The sequence below is a fragment of the Dermacentor silvarum genome, chromosome 4 (genome assembly GCF_013339745.2).
Source record: "Dermacentor silvarum isolate Dsil-2018 chromosome 4, BIME_Dsil_1.4, whole genome shotgun sequence".
In the NCBI taxonomy this organism is placed as follows: Eukaryota; Metazoa; Arthropoda; class Arachnida; order Ixodida; family Ixodidae; genus Dermacentor; species Dermacentor silvarum.
Window position 1 is genome coordinate 29,908,305 of NC_051157.2, and position 24,646 is coordinate 29,932,950.

The 24,646-nt window shown below is 48.8% G+C and overlaps 1 protein-coding gene across 6 annotated transcripts in view; it reads right to left on the minus strand.

The window, feature by feature from the left end:
- The window catches only part of LOC119448061 (uncharacterized), a 61,491-nt gene that overhangs the window by 31,764 nt on the left and 5,081 nt on the right, over nucleotides 1-24,646 (minus strand). For 4 of the 6 annotated variants that reach the window (XR_007466348.1, XM_049665396.1, XM_049665393.1 and 1 more), the window contains one exon: nucleotides 17,758-18,060. Coding sequence is in view for 5 of the 6 variants with exons in the window: in XM_049665396.1 (XP_049521353.1) it covers nucleotides 17,758-18,060 (303 nt within the window). In the remaining variant the exon portion in view is untranslated. Of the gene's footprint in view, nucleotides 1-12,121; nucleotides 12,451-17,757; nucleotides 18,061-21,593; nucleotides 21,894-24,646 lie in introns of those variants that run through there. The other 2 variants (XM_049665394.1, XM_049665397.1) reach the window with 2 other exon arrangements.

Here is a 24,646-nt window from a genome sequence, read left to right on the forward strand (position 1 = left end):
ATTTATTAAGAGACTGAGCAACCTCGCAATTTCCAATTCCTGACACACTTCTGAGAAAACTCTAAAGAAGACATTTAAATAGAAATTCTCGCACGTACACATACGTCACTCGTAAAGCACTGAAGGCGACTATCATTGTTGGGTAAACAACGCTAAATAACGCAAGTGTCACTAAGAGCGCAAGGTTCTAACGATACCTAACCAAGGACTTGTGTGCGCTTCAGTCTCATGATGGACTTTACAACATAGGAAATGCTGCGCAATCCTTCTAAAAGATGTAGGATCACATGCTTATATTATTATTTGCATGTTGTGTGGGCTAAGGTCAGCTTCTCTGACCTGTCACTGAGCTTTCTTCAAAGCTCGCGAAGTAGCCGGTAATACGCAGAATAAATGGTACATTGCACCTAACCCTATTTTTTAATCATCATATATTCTTTTTAATCATCATTAACGTTCCTCATCGTATATGAGAACTGAACCAAACCCAGGGCAATCGCAGTGTTTCGTTAGCATCGCAAAACTGTAGCGCCTGAAAAGTCCGAGAGATACCAGAACTCCGCGAATGTAGCTGAATATATATCTGTCGATTCTAGGCTAACTCCACGAGCAGTGTCAGAAACCAAGCTGGTCGCCGCCTTTCACGTCTACCCGAAAGGAAAGGTCGCGAACAGGAGACAAGAGGACGACGTCTTACCGTGGCGGAGTCGGTCGTTCCAAATGCAGGCCTGGAACGAGGAGAGCGCGAGGTGCACGAGCTTCGCAACGCTCGTGTCACTTCCTCTTTGCCGGAAGGGGGGGGGGGGGGGGGTAGTACTCGCATTCTTCCACCACCCGCACGCCCTATAACTCTTGCGGTACTTTAGGACATTAAACCCCGTGATTCTATCGATGAAGATGCCTCTCGTCAGTTTTTGCATTCCAAACGAAGGAGCGCGCTTCGTGGAGCATGCAAACAATTATGCTAATGAAGGAGCACACAAAAACAGCTAACATTTCAAGAAAATCGCGCGCCCCCATGTCGTTTTTTGTTTGTTCTTTTCTTCCTTCTTTTTTTTAACATGGTGTAATCGTCACACAGCAAAGAAAAATATTAAGAAATTTGTGACAAAATGTGGCCCAAATGTATCACAACAGTCAGTCAAGATTAACCGAGTTCCTGTACATGAGTTCACAAACTTCTTCTTGGAGGAGCCGCTCTCTTCGTCGTCAACAGAAGAGATGTGAGCATGTGGACTCCATACTACACCCACAGCCTGAATGCTGCGCTGCAGCAAGAAAACAACCAGCATGAACGCGAAACTCAAGGTTGACAAAAAAGAAGTTGATGATAATGGTGATTATGATGATGATGATACTAATGATGACCTCAGATGGGCACATACCGACAACGAGAGATTAACCAACAAACGGGCAGCAAAAGAAGTCAGAGGCGGGCAGAAGTGAAGGATAGTAGAAATAGTAATAATGAGAATGATACAGCTTACAGAGAGTGCGCCAAGCCGTTACCGGGAATGCGGTCGGCAGCAAGAAAAGGGAGAAAGGAGAAGTGGATTGGGACGTTACCGTCACCTGTGCCCTCGGCTCGAATACGGGAGAACGCAGGAGAGGAATGCTGGTGTAGAGAGAGCCTCTCTACACAGCGGGGAAGGAGGCTAGTCTGTTCTCACCTTCGCCTCGCAGCATTTGCTGCGAGGCGAAGGTGAGAACATTGTCCGGATTACAAGCAAAGCACTCCTAAACTTCTTGCCAAAGGTTCCCTTGACGGCGCTCTACAAATTCTAGTATAATACCAAAATATAAGGCATGGCTTGGCGAGGTCAAAGAATGTACATTTATTCGACCTTGATCTTGCTCCTTGGTGACATGGCACAACCTGCTCTGGAGGATCGGCCATGAATCTGGCGGTCGAAAGACTATAATATCATGATTGTCTAAGGAAGAGAGAGAGAGAGAGAAAACATTTGGACCATCGAGGTCATTGATCTTCAGGTCGAGCGGCTGGTGTCCTCAGTCCAGGACTCCACTGGCGATGGCTGCTCGACGTACTTGCTGGGCGAGAGCTTCTTGTCCCGCCAGGGTATCGCCGGTCAGCTGTCCCTCCCACCGCTCACATGACATGCTAGGCCTCTTTAAGTGATGAGGTTTGCCGCCGCCCCCCCCCCCCCCCCCGTAATATATAATAACGTATATATAATAACGTATATAAATCACGTATATAAGGAGCCCTTATATACGTTATTTGATCTTGTTCCTTGATGAAATGGCACAGCCCGCTCTGGAGAATCAGCCATGAATCTGGCGGTGAAAAGACTAGCATCTTAAGTTTTTTTTGCGATAGCAATTATATGGACACTTCAACCGGATTTCTGCCGTCGGCGTCGCCGTCGCCGTCGGCGTCGCCGTGAGGTTCCGTATAGATAAAATCTTCGCCGCGCGCCGTATGCCCCAGCGGAAGCGTGCGGGGACGTGCGCTATCACGGAGAGCGAACGCACTCAATCTCCCACGCGCAAGCAAGGAAGCGGAAAGCCAGCGCCGGAGGGAGCAGGGGGGGGGGGGGGGGGCACTTCTCTGCCAACAACCGCGCTCGTCGCTCGTCCGCACCGTCTCTTATCTCCACACGGCTCTGACCTTCATGCGCTCAGTTTCCGTTAAAGCGATAGACCGCACGTACGTTCGCCGCTGCGGCATATCCGCTTGCTGCCAGAGTTTTGACGGTCGTTGTCTGCAGTCATTCAGTGTGAGCTATTCATGTTTGTGCGCGCTCACACCACGCTTGTTCATTCAGTTAGTAATAGTCGGGCCACATTTTCCAACGCACGCTACACATGCAATGCTTTTAAAGAAAATAAGTGGAAATGAAAATTCAACTTGTAATTTTGAAATTAAATGGCAACTGTTACTGATATGAAGGTTAAGATAACTCAATATTGCAGTTAAAATGATGCGAGTAAAAAATAAAACAATATTAGCATGCAGTTCTATTTGTCAATCATCTGGGCTTTATTTGCTTATCTGTTTAGGCAGTGGGGGGAGGGGGAGGGGGTTGGACTGCTTTTAAGTCCATCAGCAACCGACGGACGACCTTCCACGTTAAAATTCAGCGCTGCGGCCAATTCAAGGCGGTATGTCAACTTATCTCCCTTCCATGCTTGGCTTTACATCGAGTGGATGTGCGCATTTTTTTTTTTTTTCGTTCAGGTGTTGCGGGGAGGGGGGCTCTTTCAAATTTAACGTGGGTTTTATGAATGCCTCATGGAGTCGGGGTCTCAATCACCGATTGCTGTTACCGAATTACAAGATTTAGCGAAATCTGGAGTTCTTTTTTCGACCTCTCTATGTGCAAACCAGTAATAGTGTCTATTGTTACAGCTGTAAGGTAAAACGGATAGGGGTAGACGCATACACCTGCTTCTGCCCGTATAGTCTTGTTCGCGCTGGATCTCTAACATGGACAACTTCCGGCATTTCCGCATCAGCTGTGTCTACGTACGCTTCTGCGACCACCTTATTCTTCGGGCATCAAGGAAAAACAGCAGAACGAGGTTCACGCAGATATGTTTACTTGGTCTTAACACAACACTTTTTTACTGCACGATAGTGCTTACGAACGAAATTCAAACATTATTGTATGTACATAAGCTCATAAAATCTATTAGGTGTCACAGGAGGTGCTGACACGGCCCTGCCATAGGCCAGTTGCAGCAACGCCGCTGACGCCGTTGGCGCCTTCATCGCCAACGTCGTCATCGTCGTCGTCGCCCTCCGGGAAACCTCTGACGTCACGTGCCCTCTTCGTCACCATCCTTGCCTCTTGCAGCAGCACGTGCGTCAGGGCGACGAGCGCGGCCTCCACGAACGCGACGACGACTGCCGACATCTGGATGAACCATAGTGTAGGCCTGCGCGAGACGTCGCCGTAGTCGGCCCCGTGTCAAGGAATCATTTTCTGTCGCGATCGGCCAATACGACAACGGCGGTCGATAGACGTATTGCAGAGTCTTGGTGGCAGAAAGGGTTGGCACACTGGGCCTACGCAGAGAAGGCTGACAAAATGTTTGCGTAGTTATAGAAATATGTAAGCAGCTACGTTTGTATAAATCCGATAAAGTCGCGTCGAGGGGGCTTGCCGGGTCGAAAACCGGTAGCCGTGTTCTTATAAAAACTGACGGCTTGCGTCGAACCAGCGTCGATGTGTCTTCGGTCAACCCACCTGGCAAGGAATTGGCTCACCAACCCAACCCGCTTGGCAAGATGAATGCAAACGGGGTCAGCCAACACCCACTCTGAATGGTGTTGACAGGTGACCCAACACCTAGACTGGTGTTGGGTCAGCTCGACTTCCCACTCATCCCGCGTGCCTTGAGTTTATGTAAACGAAGCTAGCGGGAGGAACGGATAATAAGCCATTCTGACAAATGGTGGCTAACGGCACGCTGTGAAAATTCGCGCACAATTCTTTTTTCGTTTCTATATTTCCAGCGCACGCAGCGAGGCACGCCAAAAGGAAAGATTTCTTTGTATTGCGAGCGCCTTCGCCATGCTGTACCTCCGAGCCATCACCCATTATTGGCTCCTGGTTTACCCCTCACAGGAAAAAGTCGTCCTTAGCTTTTCATATCTTTAATCATTTGCTCTCGAGCAGACATGCTAGAAAAACGGCGCGAGAACACGAGACATTGGGCTGAAAGAAGTCGGAATTACGGCCACATCAACGTTAGCTGTATTTACGTGAATGCGAAGGTGGCTCAAGCGAATTGCATTTCTACCGTATTTCATCCACGTAAACGAGAAGGTAATGTGCCAGAAGAGTGCATATCGACCGGAGTTAGTCATTTCGCGCACTGCACGTAAACAATGGCGCATCACACCTAGAGAGGGAGAGACGAAAAGTGAGACGCGGATGCTAGCGTGTGCTCTCCTCCGCTCATTAGAAAAAAGTGCTCGATGGAAACATGTCTATGCTTGCTCCGAACGAGGGGAATGTGCTAGATGTAAACGCTGTCGCATAGTAACACCGTAATGCGCAAACGCAGCACGCTACTATCGCGTTAATGTAAACGCCTCTACACAAGAAAGACAAAGCGCCCCCGTGAAGCACTGAAGCAGCACAAAGAAGCCACAGCCACGCATTCCTAGACTGCAAGACATTTCTATATGACAAACCACCTAAACACCTGAGGCTGAACTATCAGATGCTTTTTGTTCGTGATTGTGCTTTGCCACTGACCGGCTGGCTTCGCCTCTATGCATACTACATTTGTAGGATAGTCAAGGAACCACTAACCAGCTACTTTACGTGCACGTGTTCAGTGCCCTATACAATATGCAACCGCACCTTTGGCTGGTATCTGCTTTTTCGCTTAGAAATTATAGTACGCGAACGTCATTTGAGAACCCAGTTACTGATGTGAGAATGTCAGGACGCACGAAACGTAGCGAATAAGACGCCTCCGTCTGGAACAGCTGCCGAGCCATAAGGAGTGGATCTTTGTGGTGCACCGCTTGACCATCGCGTTTCGCACCTGACTTTTGCCAGTGATTGAAGAATCTGCTGCTCGTAGCGTGTGTTCGCCTTCCAATAAACATTTTGTTCCCTTTGTCCTTCTTTGTATCACATGAAGGAGGCATCGTTTGTAAAATTAATAACTGCTTCAATCAATCAATTCGAATTCATTTAGTGCTAGTCTTGAACTTGTACACTCAAGACGAGATAAACGTTCATTTGATTCCATTTCAGCATGTTATTTTTAATAAGCCCCCCCCCCCCCCCCCCCCTCAGCCGCGTATGCTATGGAGGTGATCTATATTTTCTGGAGCACAAGTGACTTGATCTGGGCATTAGGTTGGTTCGTTGTTTACATGGCAACTTTTACAGTGCCGTAGACGAGGACTGAGACAGACATGGCAGCCGGGTCATGCATTTCTAAAATTTGCGGTACCTTAATAAACAACTTAATTTACGGGGTTTTACGTGCCAAAAGCGCGATCTGATATGAGACACGCCGTAGTGGAGGACTCTGAAATAATTTGGAATACCTGGGGTTTCTTAACGTGCACCTAAATCTAAGTACACGGGTGTTTTCGCATTTCTCCCCCAACCGCAATGCGGCCGCCGTGGCCGGAATTTGATCGCGCGACCTCCTGCTTAGCAGCCCAACACCACAGCCACACTAAGCAACCATGGCGGGTTCGGTATCTTAACAACAAACTCGGTTGTAAGAACAGCGCCTGTGCGTGTTTGTTGCTTCGTCTCCGTCCCCTTCTATTGTGCTGCACAACCTTATATATATATATATATATATATATATATATATATATATATATATATATATATTCCCATAAAAGACCAGCGAAGCTTCCGATTGCAAGAGCCTGGCAATCTATTCTCTTTAACGGCGCGAGAACAAACACCGCACAGACAAAGAGATACGCATGACTCTCCGCTTTTGTTTTTGTGTCGTGTTCTCGCCTTGGTGTCTGTTTTTGTGCTATTAAAAATAATGTATAGTATACACCATGGCCAGCGCATTTCGTCGGTATAACCGCGGAAGAAAAATAAACGGACAATGGGCCCTGGCGCCAAACATTACAGGAGTAATAAACCAGAACCAACTTCCCCAGCAATAATTCCTATTCAATGGTGAAGAACCCCTAAGGAGAGTACATTCTGGCGGCGGGAAATTTTGCAGCCTCAGTCACCTCATCTCTTGAGATCCGTGCTGCAGCCCATACATATACATACTACAGCCAACAATAACTGTATTCTCACTAGTTCTTCATACGTTCTTGATCGAGGGTTCTTAGTATTCTATTGCATTGCACGTTAACAAATTATCAAGGCCATGTAGCAGAGACGTTAAGATGAACGTATAAGAACCAGGTACAAGCGCTGCCTACTTGAATCATCCGTCACAAACACGTGTCTTACAGTAGGCGCCTGGTTATGGGGGCGTTTGAGGGGGGGATCCAGCTTCGGGTACCAATGAAGCTATTGTCCCGTGTGGGAACAATGAGAAACAGACCACGAGTAAATTGAAAACATCGCCTAAGACCGACAGCTGGCTTAAAATATCCCTATAAAATTAAGTATTGACCATGCCAGTGCGATATGTGGCTTCATACGTGTATAGGAACACTCACCAGTGCTGGCTGCTTCCTCTATGGCCGAGCTTCCGCGCGGTTGGAGGATCGAGCCTGCCGAGCATCAGAAAGGTCACGGAAACGCCCGATCTCCCAAACACTGCCTGCGCCTGTGGTCCTGCGTCTTCGCTGCTCGGCTCGAGTCGCCAGTGGCACCGCGCTCCATGGAAGGCGACGACGTTGTACCACGACACCCAGGCCACGTCGCTTGCACGCGCTCGAACTCCGGGTACTACCTCGGCCTGGCCGGGCCTCGTTGTGTGGCCGACGCCCGAACGTGATGCGTTCACCGGCCGGAAAGACGGACTTGGACCTTTGTCTGTGGGAGGCACGGACGCTGGAATTCATCTGGCAAACAACGAAGCGATACTCGTATCTTGAAACACCGACGCTTAGACAAAGCTCAAGGATAACAATGATTCTATTAGTTCATTGTTTATTGACTTATAACAGTAGAAAACACGCCAAATCATTTATAGATTCGCTAATTGCAATCTCACCGTCCACTGTTGCAAGTGCAAGTGTAAGCCAAATTTCGACAGGTGCCAGAATGGGAAAACTACCGAGGGCGCAACGCCTGGGAAATATTTGAAGCTTTTTCTTAAATTCTTATATCATTATTACTGCATCAAAAAAATTGTATATATCACAATAACTCCAACACGTAGTCCCAATCCCCTTTCACGTTTTCTTCGCAAGAAACAAACTCGTATAGTTGCTAGTCAATGCGAAGTGTGGAACCTTACACTCGTACTTAATCTATGTGCTGGCCTTTCAAAATATGGCTTATGCAACCACCAACAGGCCGAAGTTCCAACCTTACTGAACAGAAGTTATGTACACCTTCGGCTTATTGAGGAACGCAAGTTTACTTCATCTAGAGGTGACGTAAGGACAGGTAGAAACAAGTGCAAAAAGCGCAGACGCTAGCGCGTATATCCTCGGGATACTGTGTTAAACAGGAAACGCCACATAGCCCTTGCTTTCACTTCTGTGTTGCAAACAGCCACGTTCTGGAAATGAACTAGTGTCAATGAAACTAGACAATGAAACTAGTGGCTAGTTCTAGTTCTCTCTTCTATAGAATGAAAACTATACATCCGATAGATCTGTCGATTCCTCTAACACTGAACGGCTTCCTTATGAGCGTTCTCAGAAATTGCTCCCCTCACGGCTACGCGATTCAGCCGAAAACCAATCGACGGGGCGGCCTCGGACAGGAGACTTGAAAATGGCGTCTTACCATGGTGGCGTCCAGCGTTCTTCTCGCTGGCCGGGAACGAGCAGAGCTCGAGGAACGCGACGATGATGATGATGTCCTCAGCACATGGCTCGTACCCACTTCGGAGGATTGGCCAAGAATTGAGCACCTGAACCATAGAGTTTCATATTACTATTTTTTATTTAGAAACTCTATGACCTGAACTTTTAGTTATGGATTCCGAAACTACAGTGCTTGCAATTTCTTCTTCAGCGGGCCGTAAATCTCGTGCAGTAGAGCGCGTTTCAACAAAAACATTTACCGATGTACTGCACTGAAATGCGTCTTAAAGGTGTATTAAATTAAGAAATAAAAATGCAAGAAGAAGAACAAATAAACTTTATTTAAAGTGCCGGCACTTTGCTTTTAGTGGCCTCAGGTGTCGGCTCGAAGTCCTTGGACTCGGGCGGCATCTTCGGCTTGCCGGACGACCCAGAGCTGGTCTTCCAGCTCCGAACTTTTCAGGGCCGCCTCCCAGCGGCGGCGACGCCGACGGAGAAGGTCCCCGGCGGCCCCAGCAGCCGGGGAAACGGTGAGAATGAGCGAGCTCGAGGCTTCCTTTAATCTAGTCGCGCCTGCCGTTATGGGCGCGTCGCGAACGGCGGCGGTTTCAGTACCGTTGTTGCCGGCACATTCCCAGAGCATGTGTCGCAGCGTTGCTCTGAGTCCGCACGCTTTACAAGCATCAGTCGGATATAAGCTAGGGTAACAGTGGCGTAAGACTGCCGGACTTGGGTAACTGTGTGTTTGTATACTCGCGGACAACTTTCTGTGGCAATGAAGGGAAAGCTACATTAGGCAAAGCGCGCACAAGTGAGAGCGCTTCTGAAAAGAGTCCCGCGTTTTAATCCACGTTGGTTTAGGCTCGGCAAGAGAAAACATAAACAGCTTATTAGCAACAGTTAAATAAGACAGAACACACCACTGAGCGTAAAAGTTTACTTATCTTGCAGCTTTTCCCTTCCGCGTCTGGGCAAACGCGAAACAGTCGCACGTGAAAGCTGCGTCGATTCAGCGTCCGTTCCGAGCAACCAAAAGCACTGTCAAACGCTGCCGGACTACTCGGCGCGGTAACACATGTGCAGCATCCACGCGCCCGTAGCTTTCCCTTCATTGCCACAGAAAGTTGTCCGCGAGTATAGTAAGCCTAAGTTTACGGCCTCTTTCCTGTTTAATTTAACGTGCGGTGGCGGGAATTTGCGTCTTTCGACTCTGTAGTGATGTGTGGTCAGGCGATCGGCCCACAGCCATTGTGATTGTTGTTGTTGCAGCGTGTCTGTAGTAGTGTCTCGATCCGGCAGATGCGACGCCCCGCACTCCGGGGCGGAGGCGGCGGCCACGTAGTCTGCCATGGCTCGGCGAGTGAGACCTCGAGCCACGGCGTGGGCCGCCTTGTTGCCCGCGAGCGGGACGTCAGTGTGTGCCGTGGTCCAGAGGAGGAAGGCCGTAGAATTTTGTGACGTCGAGTCCCCGTCCTCACAGATGTGGAGTATGCGGGCCGCTTCCCGCGAGACACGGCCGCGCGCGAAGCTTCGGACTGCCGCCTGCGAGTCGCTGATCACGATCGCAGCGTTCGGCACCGTGGCGAGTACTAAGGCTATCGCGGCTTCTTCTGTCGCCTCCGTGAGTCCCGTGGTCACTGTGGCACTCGCGAGGCATTTGATGATGATGATGATGATGATTCCTCAATCAATGGCACAACCCACTGTGGGGGATAGGCCACGAACCGGGTGGTATTATGATAGAAATTTAAAATAAATTGATTTATAAATATTTAGGTAATGAAAATGAAAATAAATGATTAATTGAAGATTAGAAAGAAAGCGATAATAAAAGAATCAAGTAGTCTATACTAAGTTAGTCAGTCTTGCCTGGATAGGAATAGTAATATGAATTTATTAATAAATTAAATACAGTAAAGGATAGACGTAAACTTTGAATAATAATAATAATAATAATAATAATAATAATAATAATAATAATAATAATAATAATAATAATAATAATAATAATTTGCCCGTGCTCTCTACAACCGCGATCGCGTGTGCGCTTCTTCCTTCGCCATATCGCGCGATGCTAAAATGCAAGAATCATTCTTTGCTGTACTTCAGGTGAACATTTCTCCCCACCCTTGAGAGCGTGATCGCGGCTAGGTATAGGCATGTGGGATTCTATACATGCTCTTAACATGATTTTAAGATCGAATCAGAGCATCGTTAGAAAAACTGTTTTAGCTATAGTAAAATTATTTCTGTTTTAACTATAGTAAAACTATTGCGCTCGCATTAGAAGCAAGAAAAAAAGCGAAAGGAGGCGGCACTGTTCTTTTTCTTCCTGAGCCTGAGGCCCCCACCTGTAAAATAAGCCTCTTGTACTCATATAAACAGAGATGCTGCACGCGTATGCAGTCAAGGATCTTTGAATGCTATCACCAGACTCTGCTATCACATTCTACTCTTAAACGTGAAGCTTAAGCGTGCTACAAAATTTTATTTCATTTTGAGGGCTGTAAATCTTTGGGGTCAAGAAAAAAAAGACATCGCGTAAGACCAAAGTTGTTTTAAACACTGTTAACAAATTTTTATTATCCTCCACCACTTATACACCCATGCCTTATCTGTTAGGTACGTTGATTCGAATTCAGATAATTAGGTTAATTGAAATATTTACTAAAAAAAGATACTCATAACTGCCACGAACAACAACGCCTATAAACATAAAGTGATCGCCGTTGGCGTGAAGCCCTCGGTGATAATTTATTCGGGACAGCCGCTATGTATGGTTGCTGTACGTCTCCTCCTGCAACGCAAACTATGGCATTCTCAGAAAGGCCTACAGGGGTGCCAACGTTGAGACATCGGTCTTGTAGGAGCTGCTGGAAGCATTTTTCTTTTTGACGTATAATCACAGTCCGCCGTCAGCCCAACGAAGTAAGTTATTGGTCGGCAAATGCTTCGGCAGCGACGTCTTGCTCTGTTTAGCATGTGCATGTAGGGTGAGCAAGTTCCAGAGAGTATAGAGAAATACAGAAAACCTTAGGGGCCAGATGGAAGGGGGGGGGGGGGGGGGTAGGAAGAAAGATTCTCCATTTTTCTGTTCCGTCCTTGTTCTTAACCTTGCTCCACCAATATCCATCACTCATGCGACACCCATAGGGCGATCGTCTTCGGATCCACCTAATGGCTAATGGGCTGTAGTGTATCTTCAAGGGTTGGAACTGAAAGAAGCGGGCCACTGCCTCTGTGAAGCTGCTCAGTGCAGTACATTTTATGCGGCTACTCCTTCCTGGCTATCGAGGAAATTTTTAAGTTTATTTGAATTGCGAAAGTGCTCGTGCGCTGTGCTTCGCGTTCAAGAACCCCAGATTCGGAAACCCCCGCTACAACGTCTCTCAGAAGTCGCGTGTTACTTTAAAACGTTAAAACGCTAGAATTTCGGTAATCTTGGGAGTCTGCGACTCGTGCGTCGGTACAGAACATAAGAATTTGGAAGCACCAATACAATGGCTGATCGCCATCTCGTACACGCCTATCCTCCAATTTTTCTTTGTCACCAACAATTCGCCTTGAAATGTCGTCCGAACTTCCAGCAATCGACTGATAGTTTAATCAAACAGACGGGTCAAATTTTGGTTTTGAAGGCATTCTTACATCTACCTCTTCAGGAGCCAGTAAATTACAACTTCCAGGTTCACTTCGAAACAAATTTTACTCGCTTTTTGCAAAACATTTTCACCGCGCTGCGGTACACACGAAACAAGAATTAATTCGTATAATATAATATGTACAAAAAATAAATAAATCTTCAAAGCGCCCGTGGCGGCGCCCCACAGGCACTTCCGGTCGGTGGTTGTCGACGACGCCGGGGACGCCGTCCCCGCCTTGGCCATCATCGTCATCGTCGTCACCGTCGAAGCACAGCGAGCTACCGGCATCGTGCACTCCTTTCGCTGCCAGTAGCTCCTCTGGCGACGTAGGTGAGGGTGACCAGCGCTGCCAACACGAACGAGACGACTGCAGACATTTGCGCGAACCACAGGGCAGGACTGCGAAGAACGGGACTGTCGTGAATGCCGTGGTAGGAAATAACGACGGCTTTGTGTCACACTGCGGGTCATCGCCGTACAACTCGCAGACAACCTAAGAATCCACGCACATACGCACCGCGGTATTCGCATCGGTCTTCCTTGCTTCAAAGAATGTAGTTACCGAAATACCTGAATATTAAAAGAGATTCGCTTCCGCCATTTCGTCACCTAAGTGAGAGCGCGTAATTTGACACGTCACGTAAATGAGCACGCGTAATACACGTCCTCTTTAGTGTAGGGCAGGGATGCATTTGACTCGCCGCGGTAGCCTAGTGGCTTTGGCATTGCGCTGCCATACACGAGGTCGCGGGTTCGATGTCAGCCGCGGCGGCCGTATTGCGACGGGTGCATGTACGAGCGTAGAACCCCATACTTCATATAAACTTTTTCAAAGTAAGAGCCGGGCGTCTCTTAAGTGGTTATGCTGCGGCAGCCGTTCGTACAAACAATGATCGGTTCACCCAGTGTCCTTCGTTTGCGCACTGCTTCGAAAATTACATTGCAAGAAGTCCACCTACACCGTAATTACACAGAAATAAGAGAACGTGATTGACTGGCTTTTCTGTACCAATTTCAACAGCTACTTAAAGCGGCCACTGTATTCTTAGATGTTCACCCACTAGAGCATCGTACAATAATTGCTAGAGGGAAAATCTGGCATTCGTGTTAATGCGAGGTGCAATGGCATGGCTGTTCTGCCAGCGTGGAAATCATGAAGTCCGGTGTGCTGATTCCTTCGTTAAAATTTGTGTGCGCAGTGACAAGATCCTCGATGCCTTTCTCCCAGCAATAAATCGATGCCATGCTTATCAGCGTGTCAGCGTTTGTCTGAGGTGAATTGGCGCCCGCGAACTCGTTGGGAGGCCCGGCATCGCCTTAAAGCTTAACGCGAGGTTCTATTACATTGATGTTGCAAGTAAGTTGTATTTCGCGAAAACAAAGTGCACTTAGCGTCGAAAACTATCCCTAATGCACTTTGTTTTAAATCCTGTTTGACGTTGGCTTAATTAAGTACTAGCCTTTCACTGTCGGAGGGCACACAACCGGTTTGCATACTTAAACATTAAAATGTTTTAAGGCGAAAGCCTTAAATGTCTCATTGCAATGGCTCATAACCTAAAAACGCGTCCTCTGGTCCAATGGTACAAAAACTATGGCTCATACCCGCATCGTCCCCTCAAATGGTACAAAAACTACCATCATCAGCAATGGATCATACCCCCCTAAGCAAGCAAAAAATCTCAGGCTCATTCCTCTCGAAATGCAGAGGCTACAAGCCCTCAGCAAATTGAAGCGTACAGTGCATACATTCGTAATAATCACGCATACAATGTTACACCTCAACATCAGGAATGGCTGACACCCCCGTAAGCAAGAAAACATGTAATAGTGGAATATGAATGAAGAGACGAAAGAAAGAACGAAGGAAAGAAAGAAGGAACGAAAGAAAGGAAGTACAAACGAAAGAACAAACTAAACAACAAAGAGACAGAGGGAAAGACAGAAAGAAAGAGAAAGACAGAAAGAAAAAAAAGAGAGACAAAGAACGAGAGAACAAACGAAAGGACCTGTAGGTAGTGCATTAGGTGCTCGCATGTGTCGCTGAAAAGGTCGAACTACAGCGCCACACATTTACTTCACACTGCGGCTCGTTATGTGTTTCAAGAACTCTGACTCCTCCGATCGTGTAACTGAATGCGTTACCGAGTGTGCAGCAGGCTTGAGCCTTGTGTTACAGGAGTGGAACATGCTGCCGAATTTTTTTGTTCCGTCCATATCCAGTAAAAGCTGACATATGCAATCCATATGTCACTCCTGTAACATGCTGTCTTCATTATTATTATTGCTGCCCCTGCATGCCTCAAGATATCATGACACCATAAGTGAAGTGCTTGTTCTCGTCTTTTTCGCGTCCTTCTGTCTTGTTTCACGATGCAGAAGTTCTCAGCAGAGAAAACTAACTATCGAAATCAGCCACCCTTCAGGAATTCATTTGCGTCGGGTGCAGCACAGAAGTAAAGCCGCATGTTTGAATGCCAACGTTCATTGCTTAAAAAATAATTGTGTCGTTAGAAAACTCAGTGATACGGCGAATATATTTATTATTATTATTAATATGACTATTATTATTATTAGTAAACACCCGTGCCCAGTCGTCATCAATCACCATCTCAATGATCACCCCAACCTCCCTGGAGAAACATTCAGAGCCCTTCCACTACTGTGAAGATGGAAGCCAGCGAAGCTGTGGCGGATCTTCTGTAGTGGATATTGCCCCCACGATGAGAATGAGCGTATCGTCGTTAGGCATCACTCAACGTTTCGATGTCTTTCGTAGGCGTTGCAGGGGGAACGTATACAGTCGCGATCACCGTACCGTCTAAGCACTTTGTTAGAGACGGCCACGGAAATCGCGGCGCGCACACAAGCGCTAACGCGCTCACGTGGTCGCCATGGTGATATACGTCAAGTAATGAAGAAGCAAACGTAAGATCCGGCGAAAACCGCGGTATAATGCGCACTTTCTTAAAATCCTTTTTTACAAACACTTCTTTAGAAATCCGGCGTTTTCATACGATTCCTCGAGGTGGCGCGACGTGTGTGAATTTGTTGTGCATCCACTTCGGGTTTTCTATGGAAGCAATCTCCTGGAACCAAGCCTATTGACCCTTTTCGCGGAGATCCCGTGGGTGCTTGCATGTTTGATCACGTGGTGACGCGCGCATTGCTTGCCTCAAATGCCTCCGTTGCCTCTGTGTTTACAATGGAATTTTATGACGCCGGTGCGGCGTAGCAAATCTGTTTCCGGGCATATCGTCGGCGGCGACAGGGCGGACGACATGAAGCTTTGGCCACAGCTTCAAAGAACATGCAATAGCGCTTTAGGAGCTGATTAAGCTATGTCCAAACGGCGCGAGCAGCTTATGTGGTGCTACTTCTAAAAGCGGGGCTAAATATGTATTCGAAGCGATCCAGACTTCCTGCTGACGAATTTAATAAGGATTGGTGTGTTTTGCTCTTCGTTGTTTATTTGGCAAATATTTTGAAGCAGCAACTTGTCCCGTCTGTGACTCAGTAAAGTTCCTCGGTGCGGTCACTATCTGATTATATTGTGCCTAATCGCTCGCGGGTGTGATCAGTTCCGTTAGATTTGTTCTTGCTGCGCACAAGGCTTGGAACATAGCTGTTCTGTACATTGTGATACCCTTGTAGCAAAGACGCATTATCGCTACTAACTCGCTTACTGTTGTGGACAGCCATGAAACATTCAGCCTCGACAATTTGTGCGCTATAGGTGTAGTAACGTCATTTATTGTTCGTATATAATGCGTATATATTCAAGTGGGCGCCCATTCACTTATTCTTAACACGTTGGCAAAATAATTGGCGTAAGTATTCGTGCCATATGGGATAGACGAGTGTAGATATACTGTGCGCGAAACCTACTACGACAGGAAGCAGCACTACTCCCTTTATCATTGTTTAACGAGAGGTACTTGTACATTGTACATTGTAACAAGAGGGTGAAGCCCTTTCTTTGAAGGTTAGCGATACAACGCTGGCGGATGAGCAAATTCTCGAGGAAAGCCGTGCATCTCGAAGTGGCGGAAACACGTATGGACAGTTGCAGGAGCGGTCCGCGAACTTGGCCACACATATTCATTACATTGCTTAATACGCCAGTCACTATTTTTGCAGCCACACACATCTTAAATCCAGATGATTCAATCCAGCATGATTATAGCATAGTGCGTTAGCGAAAACAGCTGCATTTCCGACAGCTGATCGCACAGAAGCAAGGTAGAAGCGGTAATGGTTTATTATGCGTGCGCGGTCGATGAGGCGACGTACGGTGCGCCGCTGAAAGCGCCATCTCGTTTCTCTACCATAAACTGCGCCAGCGATAAGGGTCAATAAGACCTACATTTCTAAGTTTGAAAACGCCGCCAATTCGGCGTTTTCATGCGACTCCACGAGATATAGCGCGACGTGTCTGAAATTGGTGACACTACAATTGCGGCGGGTTTCTACGGTCGCAATCTCTTGGAACCTAGCCTATAACAGCTTCGCTGTAAAAATAGTCATGACTTCCATACATACATTGATCGCCCTTCGCGTGCCGTCCTCGCCGATATTTAGTCGTTATCTTCGCAATGTGACAAAGTTCGACAAAACGTGTACACCAGCGTGCTCTGTGACAGCTCACGCAATGTGCACTTCTTGTCGCTTTCCTTTTCGCGGTGTGCGCATGCGGCGCGCTAACAAACTGCGCCTATAGCTACCGCGTTGGTAAGTCAGTGCGATGTCACGAATCTCAATCTATTGTCTCAAATTCCGGCCTTATTTCACCCACGAGAAAATGTTCACAAACTTCCTGCAGTCTGTAAACATTTTACCGCGTCTCGGCTTCTCTAGGTTGACTGCATTCCCTACTTGGGCCCCCGCTACTTTCCAGCTGCAGGAATGTTATGACACACTGATATGCGCCTGCCATTCTTGATTTAAAATTACCGGGTATGCTGCGTAAAAGATATTAAATGTACACATCATAGATGACGATTACTCTTTTTGGGGAGATATAAATCCCAAAAGGCCAATTTTATTTCCCTTTTTTTCGTTTTTACTTCGGCAGACATAATAAATGCTAACAAATGGCACAAACAGTAGCACTGAAGTCCGGTGAGAAGTGCGTTGCAAGGCGCTTTGTTACGCTGCATAACTAGAAAATGATTTTTTAGCCGCTACTCTTTCAGTTATTACACGCGTTTAATTGTGCAATGGCTATGTATTCGTGTTCCTGACAATAAACTACAGTTGCTAGTTTGCGATCGCATCGTGTTTCTTTCACGTCCCTTGTTTCTTCGCGCTACATTTCGTCAGCACGGACAGACTTGATTCGTGCAGTTTTCTTAGAACGTAGGTTGCATGAGCCTGTACATATGATTCATGTAAACCACAATGCAATGCGTTATCATTCGCCAATTAACTATAAAGAAGAGATACCCGTCAAAGTCCATGACGCCACGGGAAGCTGCTGCGAAAAGTGCAACAAGGCGTCGCCGACATCTTCCTTATATATTACGTAATTTACTGGCTTAACGAAGTCACCACCCGCAGTAAGAGTGAGCATTCGTAAGAGTGTGCATAACAGAAACGTAATTTACTGACGCAGCTAAAGTTAACATCCCTCTTTATGACCCCTCCTTCATACATGTGTAGGAGCGCGGTATGTGTAAGCGCTATACGTATACTAACTGCACTCACCAATGCTGGCGCTTCCTCCGCGCCTTCGGAGGATCGAGAAAGGGCGACTGGGTAGTAGGGAAGGCCACGGAAACGCCCGAGTCACCGAGCACTGCCTGCGCCTGTGGTCCTGCGTCATCACTGTCGGCTCGAATCGTCCTGGGCACCACGCTGCATAGAAGGCGACGACGATGGACAGCGAGGCCCAGGCCACGGCGCACCGGAAGGATCGAGCGCCAGGAGTGTCGTGGAGCTGGCATCGCCTCGTCCTCTCTTCGCCACCAGGATGCGATCAGCGCCAGGAAAGTGGATCTTGACCTTGTGCTGTGAGATATTCAAACGCTGGAATTGATCTGGCAGGTTGCTTACTCATAGGTACTATTCATAAACGTTGGTTGTCCAAACATGTTGGAACCTTTCGGTTACAACTCACAGAGAAAATCATTAATTTTTAGAACTCTACCGCTATGTAGACTCTGAACCTGGAGCAAAATAAATGTATTTCGCTCTCTCTCCCACTGAGCCGAGTTGATGGATTCGATTCCCAGTGTGGTATCGGGCCTCACACGACGAGGCGGCCGGACGCGAGACCTACGTGGTGAGGCCTAACTGCCGGGGCGATGAGCGCCGCAGAGAAATGAGACGACTTCTTCCTTTGGGAACCAAACGACAACTCCCGTTTATTCAAAGAGGGGGAAGGGATCAGCGCGAACGCTGATTACACATTAGGCGCGGCGAGGCGCATGTGGTCAGGATCAATTCGAAACCGAAACACGGCAGAATACAACACCCGGCCTCCGCAATCTTATTCCGATGGGGGCACGGCCATGTGTGCATGTTCAAAAACCCAAGATGGTCAAAAAACAATTCGATGTATTTCCACTATAGGCTCTTTTTCAAACCAGCTTATGGTTCAAGTGCGTCTTGACGCTGTTAACTGGGACAGTAAGTACCATTTGTGAATAATTTGCGCGTTGCGTTTGTTTAAATTGCCGGTTGACATGTATCCAAAGTCAATACTTCGCTGCCTACGCGTCTAAGAGCACGTTCTGTATACTTTACTGTGAGGCGTACGCAGTGCTACGTTTATTAAGATACTGATCGAGCCACCTAGCAATCTTTCCAATTCTTTACACATTTTTTAGAAACCCTACCAAAGACATTTAAATAGAAATTCTCGCACGTACACACACGTCACTCATAAAACACTCAAGGCGACTATCATTGTTCAGCAAACAACCCTAAAAAACAAAAAGTGTCACCAAGAGCGCAAGGTTTGAACGATACGTAAACAAGGACTTTACAACCTGGAGAACCAACGCAATCCTTCTAAAATATGTAGACTCACAACCTTATACTATGATTTCCATGTTGTTTGGGCTAAGGTCAACTTCTCTGACCTGCCACTCTGCGCTTTCGTCAAAGCTCGTGAAGTAGCCGATAATACGGTACATTGTACCTAAACTTTTTTTCTTTTTGATCGTATCCCCTCTGTACGTTTACTTTTATCATCGTATATGATTCTTGAACAAAACCCAGGGCAATCGCAGGGTCACGTTAGCATCGCAAAACTGGAGCGCCTGAAAAGTCCGAGAGATACCACGACTGCGCTGAATGCATCTGAATATAGATCAGTCTATTCTTCGCAAGCGAGGCTAACTTACTTGATGAGCAGTGTGAGAAACGAAGGTCGTTACTGCTGTTCGCGTCTACCCGAAAAGAAATGTCGCGAACAGGAGGCAAGAAGACCTCGTCTTACCGTGGCGGAGTCGGTCGTTCCAAATGCAGGCCTGGAACGAGGAGAGCGCGAGGTGCACGAGCTTTGCAACGCTCGTGTCACTTCTTTTTTGCCGGAAGTGGGGGAGGGGGGGGGGGGGCATTATTCGCATCCTTCCACCACCCGCGCGCCCTATTCGCATCCTTCCACCACCCGCGCGCCCTATAAGTCTTGCGTTGCTTTAGGACAATAAACCTCATGATTCAATCGATGAAAATGCCGTTCGTCAGTTTTGGACATTACAAACGAAGGAGCACGGTTCGTAGACCATGGAAAGAATTGTAATACTGATTGAGGATACAAAAAGAGCTAACTTTCCAATAAGTTCCCGCGTGCCTATATTTTGGTTTATTTGTTTTTACATGGTGTAAGTGCAGCGGGTAGCGCCTTTCGGTAGCACCAGTTCCTCCTCGTCACACAGCAAAGAAACATGTTATCACAAAATTTGTTACATAATGTGGCACAAATGTATCCCGACAGTCAGTCAGGATTAACTCGGAGTTCCTGTACATGAGTTCATAAACCAACACATATTCTTCTTGGAGGAGCCGCTCTCTTCGTCGTCAACAGAGAGGACGTGAACATGTGGGCTCCGTACTAGACCCACAGCCTAGACGCTGCACTGCAGCAAAAATATAACCATAAGGAACGCGAACTCAAGGATGACAAAGAAGTTGATGATAATGGTGATTATGATAATGATGATAGTAATGATGATCTCAGACAGGCACATAGCCACAACGAGGCATTGTCCAATAAACTGGGCAGTAAAACAAGTCAGAGACGGGCAGAAATAAGAGATAGTAGAAATAGTAATAATGAGAATGATAAAGTTTCCCGAGAGTGCGCGAAGCCGTTACCGGAAATGCGGCCGGCAGCCAGAAAAGAAGGGAGAAAGAAAAGTAAGTGGGTTGGGACGTAAACGTCACCTGTGCCCGCGGCTCGATTATGGGAGAACCGAGGAGAGGAATGCTGGGGGAGAGAGAGCCTCTATACAGCGGGAAAGGAGGCTAGTTTGTTCTTACCTTCGCCTCACAGCATTTGATGACGATGATGAAACCTCAATTTATGGCACATTGATTTGCTTGTGTCCGGATTACAAGCAAAGCACTCCGAAACTTCTTGCGAAACGTTCCCTCGACGACGCTTTAGAAATTCTAGTATAATACCAATATATAGGAGATGGCCTGGCGGGGTCAAAGAATGTACATTTATTTGACCTTGATCTTGCTCCTTGGTGACATGGCACAACCCGCTCTGGAGGATCGGCCATGAATCTGGCGCTGAAAAGGCTATAGTGTCATCATTTTTTAAGGGGAATAAGGTGAAATGAATATGCTACTTGTTACAGATATGAAGGCTAAGATATCTAAATAGTGCAGTAAAATTATGTGAGTAAATGCAATAAATTATGCGAGTAAGTTTTATTTACCATTCATCTGGGCTTTCTTCGCTTCTATTTTTTTGCGGTTGGGGGGGGGGGGGGGGGGGCAGGATTGGACTGCTATTAAGACCATCAGCAGCTAACGTACGACCTTCAACATTAAAATTTGGCGCAGCGGCCAATTCCAGGCACTATGACTACTTACCTCCCTTCCATGCTTCGCTTCACTTAGAGTGGATATGCCCCATTTTTTTCTTTTCATATTGTTCAGATGTTGGGGGGAGGGAGGGCTCTTTCAAATAACACGTGGGTTTTATGATTGAGTCATGGAGTCGGGGCCTCAATCACCTACTACAGTTGCCGAATTACAGTAATTCTGCGAAAGCTGCAATTTTTTTCGGCCTTTCTTGCGCAAACCAATAATAGTGTCTACTGTACCAGCTATATAGAAGGTAAAACGGACAGGGGTATAGACGCACACACCTGTTCCTGCCCGTATAGTCGTGTTCGCGCTGCACCTATAGATGTAAATCTCTAACATGGCCAACTTCCGGCATTTCCGCATCAGCAGTGTCTCGTACGCTCCTGCGACCACCTTATTCTTCGGGCATCAAGGAAAAACAGCAGAACGAGATTCGCGCAAAGATGTTTACTTGGTCTCAAGAAAACACTTTTTTACTGCACAATAGTGCTTACCAACGAAATTAAAACAACATTGTTGTATGTACATAAACTAATAAAATCTACAAGGTGCCACAGGAGGTGCTGACACGCCCCTGCCATAGGCCAGTTGCAGCGACGCCGCTGATGCCGTTGGCGCCTTCATCGCCACCGTCGTCATCGTCGTCGTCGCCCTCCGGGAAACCTCTGACCTTACGTGCCCTTGACCCTTGTAGCATCCTTGACCCTTGTAGCAGCACGTGCGTCAGGGCGACGAGCGCGGCCACCACGAACGTGACGACAACTGCCGACATCTGGATGAACCATAGTGTAGGCCTGCGCGAGACGTCGCCGTAGTCGGCCCCGTTGCAAGGAATGATTTTCTGTCGCGATCGGCCAATACAACAACGGCGGTCGACAGACGTAGTGCAAATTGTTGGTGGCAGAAAGGATTAGCACACTGTGCCTACACAGACAAGGCTTACAAAATGTTTTCATAGTTGTAGAAATATCTAAGCAGCTACGTTTGTATAAATTCGATGACGTCGCGTGGAGGCGGCTCGCCGGGTCGAAAACCGGTCATCGAGTTGTTATAAACACTAACGGGTTGCGTCGAACCAGCGTCGACGTGTCTTCGGTCAACCCGCCTGGCAAGGAATTGGTTGACCATCCCAACCCGCTTGGCAAGCGGCAAGATGAATGTAAACGGGGTCGAGTCGTGCTGGGTCAGCCGACACCCACTCTGAATGGTGTTGACTGGCGACGCAACACCTTGACTGGTGTTGCGTCAGCGCGACTTCCCACTCATTCCGTGCGCCTCGAATTTATGTAAACTAACCTAGTAGGAGAAGCCGATATAAGCCATTCTGCCAAACGGTGGCTGACGGCATGCTGTGCTAATTCATTCAACATCTTTCTTTTTCCTTTCTTTATTTCCAGCGCACGCAGCAGGACTTGCCAAAAAGAAACATTTCTTTATATTACAAGCGCATTCGCCACGCTGTACATCCGAGCCATCACCCATTATTAGTTCCTGGTCTACCCCTCGCAGGACAAGTCGTCCTTTACTTTTCGTGTCTTTAATCATTTGCTCTCGAACAGACGTGCTAGAAAGGCGGCGCGTGAACGCGAGACATTAGGCTTAAAGAAGTCGGAATTACGGCCAAGATGTATTTACATGAATGCGACAGTGGCTCAAGCGAATTGCATTTCTATCGTATCGCATCCATGTAAGCGATGGTAATCTGCCAGAAGAGTGCATAATGACAGAAGTAAGTCATTTAAGGCACTGCAAGGAAACACTCGCGCGTCGCATCTACAGAGAGGGAGGGAAAGTGAGACGGCTGCCGGCGTGTGCTCTCCTTCGCTCACCGGGTGGCCCGCGCCTGCGGGTTCCTCGCGGACCAGCAGACAGGCTTCCGGCGCCGAAGGTGCACTGCGGACTCCATCACAGACGTCGTCTCCACCCTGGAGGACGCCAGGGCCAGCGGAGACCTCGCCATGCTCCTCCTCATCGACGTCAAGGGGGCGTTCGATGGCCTCCCACATGCGGTCGTCCAGCAGGCTCTGGACCTCCTGGGCATTGGCGGCAACCTGCGGCGGTTCCTGTCATCGTTCCTGAACGACCGCACCCTCAGGGTCCGCGTGGGCCATGCAAGGAGCACTCCCCGTCCGGTCGCAGCAGGCGTACCACAAGGGTCAGTGGTGAGCCCGTTTCTCTTCAACCTCGCCCTGGCCCGGTTGCCTGCTGCACTGCCGACCGACCCTCACTACAAGGTGGAGTGCTCCATCTACGCGGATGACATCGCCCTGTGGGTGCGGGGACCGCCGCAGTCAAGCCGCCACGTGTGCCTGGCCCTCCAGAGAGCCCTGGACACCACGGCCGCCTACCTGGGAAGCATCGGACTCTCGGTTTCGACGGGGAAGACGGTGGCCCTCCTCGTCCACCCGAGAGCAGCGGCACGGCGCTCAGCTCCCCGGCTGCAGCTGGAAGGCGTGCGCATCCCATGGAGTACGACTGTGTCGTACCTTGGGCTGCGCATCGACCACCGGCTAACCTGGCGACCGGCAGTCGGGGCCATGCAGACCCAGACCATCAGGGTCCGCAAGGCCGTATCGCAGCTCCTTGCTCATGGAGAGGGCTGCTCGGTGAAGTGGGCCCTGCGGCTCTACGAGGCGGCGGCCACATCACGCCTGCGGTACGCCCTCCCGCTGGTGGCGCTGCCGCCACGCCGCCTCGAAAAGTTGGAGCTGCAGCACCGGGCGGCCATCCGACTCTGCCTGGGCGTCCCCCGGAGCTCCCAGATTGCCGCTACCCTTGCGGAGGCTGGAGCATGGCCCCTGTCGCTCCTCTTCCTGCAGCAGGGGCTGAGGCACGTCGACCGCCTCCACCATGCTCCTGATGGCAGAGGCCTGCTGCGTCGCCTCCAGTCCCGGCCTTCCTCAAGGATGGGTCAGCTGTGCCGCCTCTACGAGGAGGTGGTTGGCAACCCACCGCCGAATGCGGTACAGCTGCCCCCACCGCAGAGGCCTCCTGTCCCCATCGCCACGGAGCTGCCCGGGATTTCGAAGAGGCGCTCGCCCGCTTGCGCCCTGCAGCAGACGGCCGCCTGCCTCCTGGACGAGACCCTCGGAGACCACCTCCTGGTGTACGTCGACGGTTCGGTGGTACCGGACACCGGCTCTGCCACGGCGGCCTGCACGGCACCAGCCCTGCAGAAGAGCAGGCAGTGTCGACTGCCCAGACACGCCAGCTCGACTGCAGCGGAGGTGGCAGGCCTCCACCTGGCCGTCGACCTACTCTCCGAGGAGCTTCCTGGGGTACCAGCGGCCATCCTCTGCGACTCCAAGGCAGCCCTCCTCGGCCTGCAGAGGCCAGAAAGCGCCAGCCTTGGAGTCGCACTGCTGTCTACCCGGCTGACAGCGCTGCAGGACGCAGGCCACCCGGTGTCCCTGCACTGGATCCCCGCCCACGTAGGGATCCCGGGCCACGAGGCAGCCGACACCCTGGCGAAGGACGCCCACCACACCACTGTGCCCCTCAGTCGGGCCGTGACGGAGGGCGACTTCACTGGACTGAGGCTGCGGCG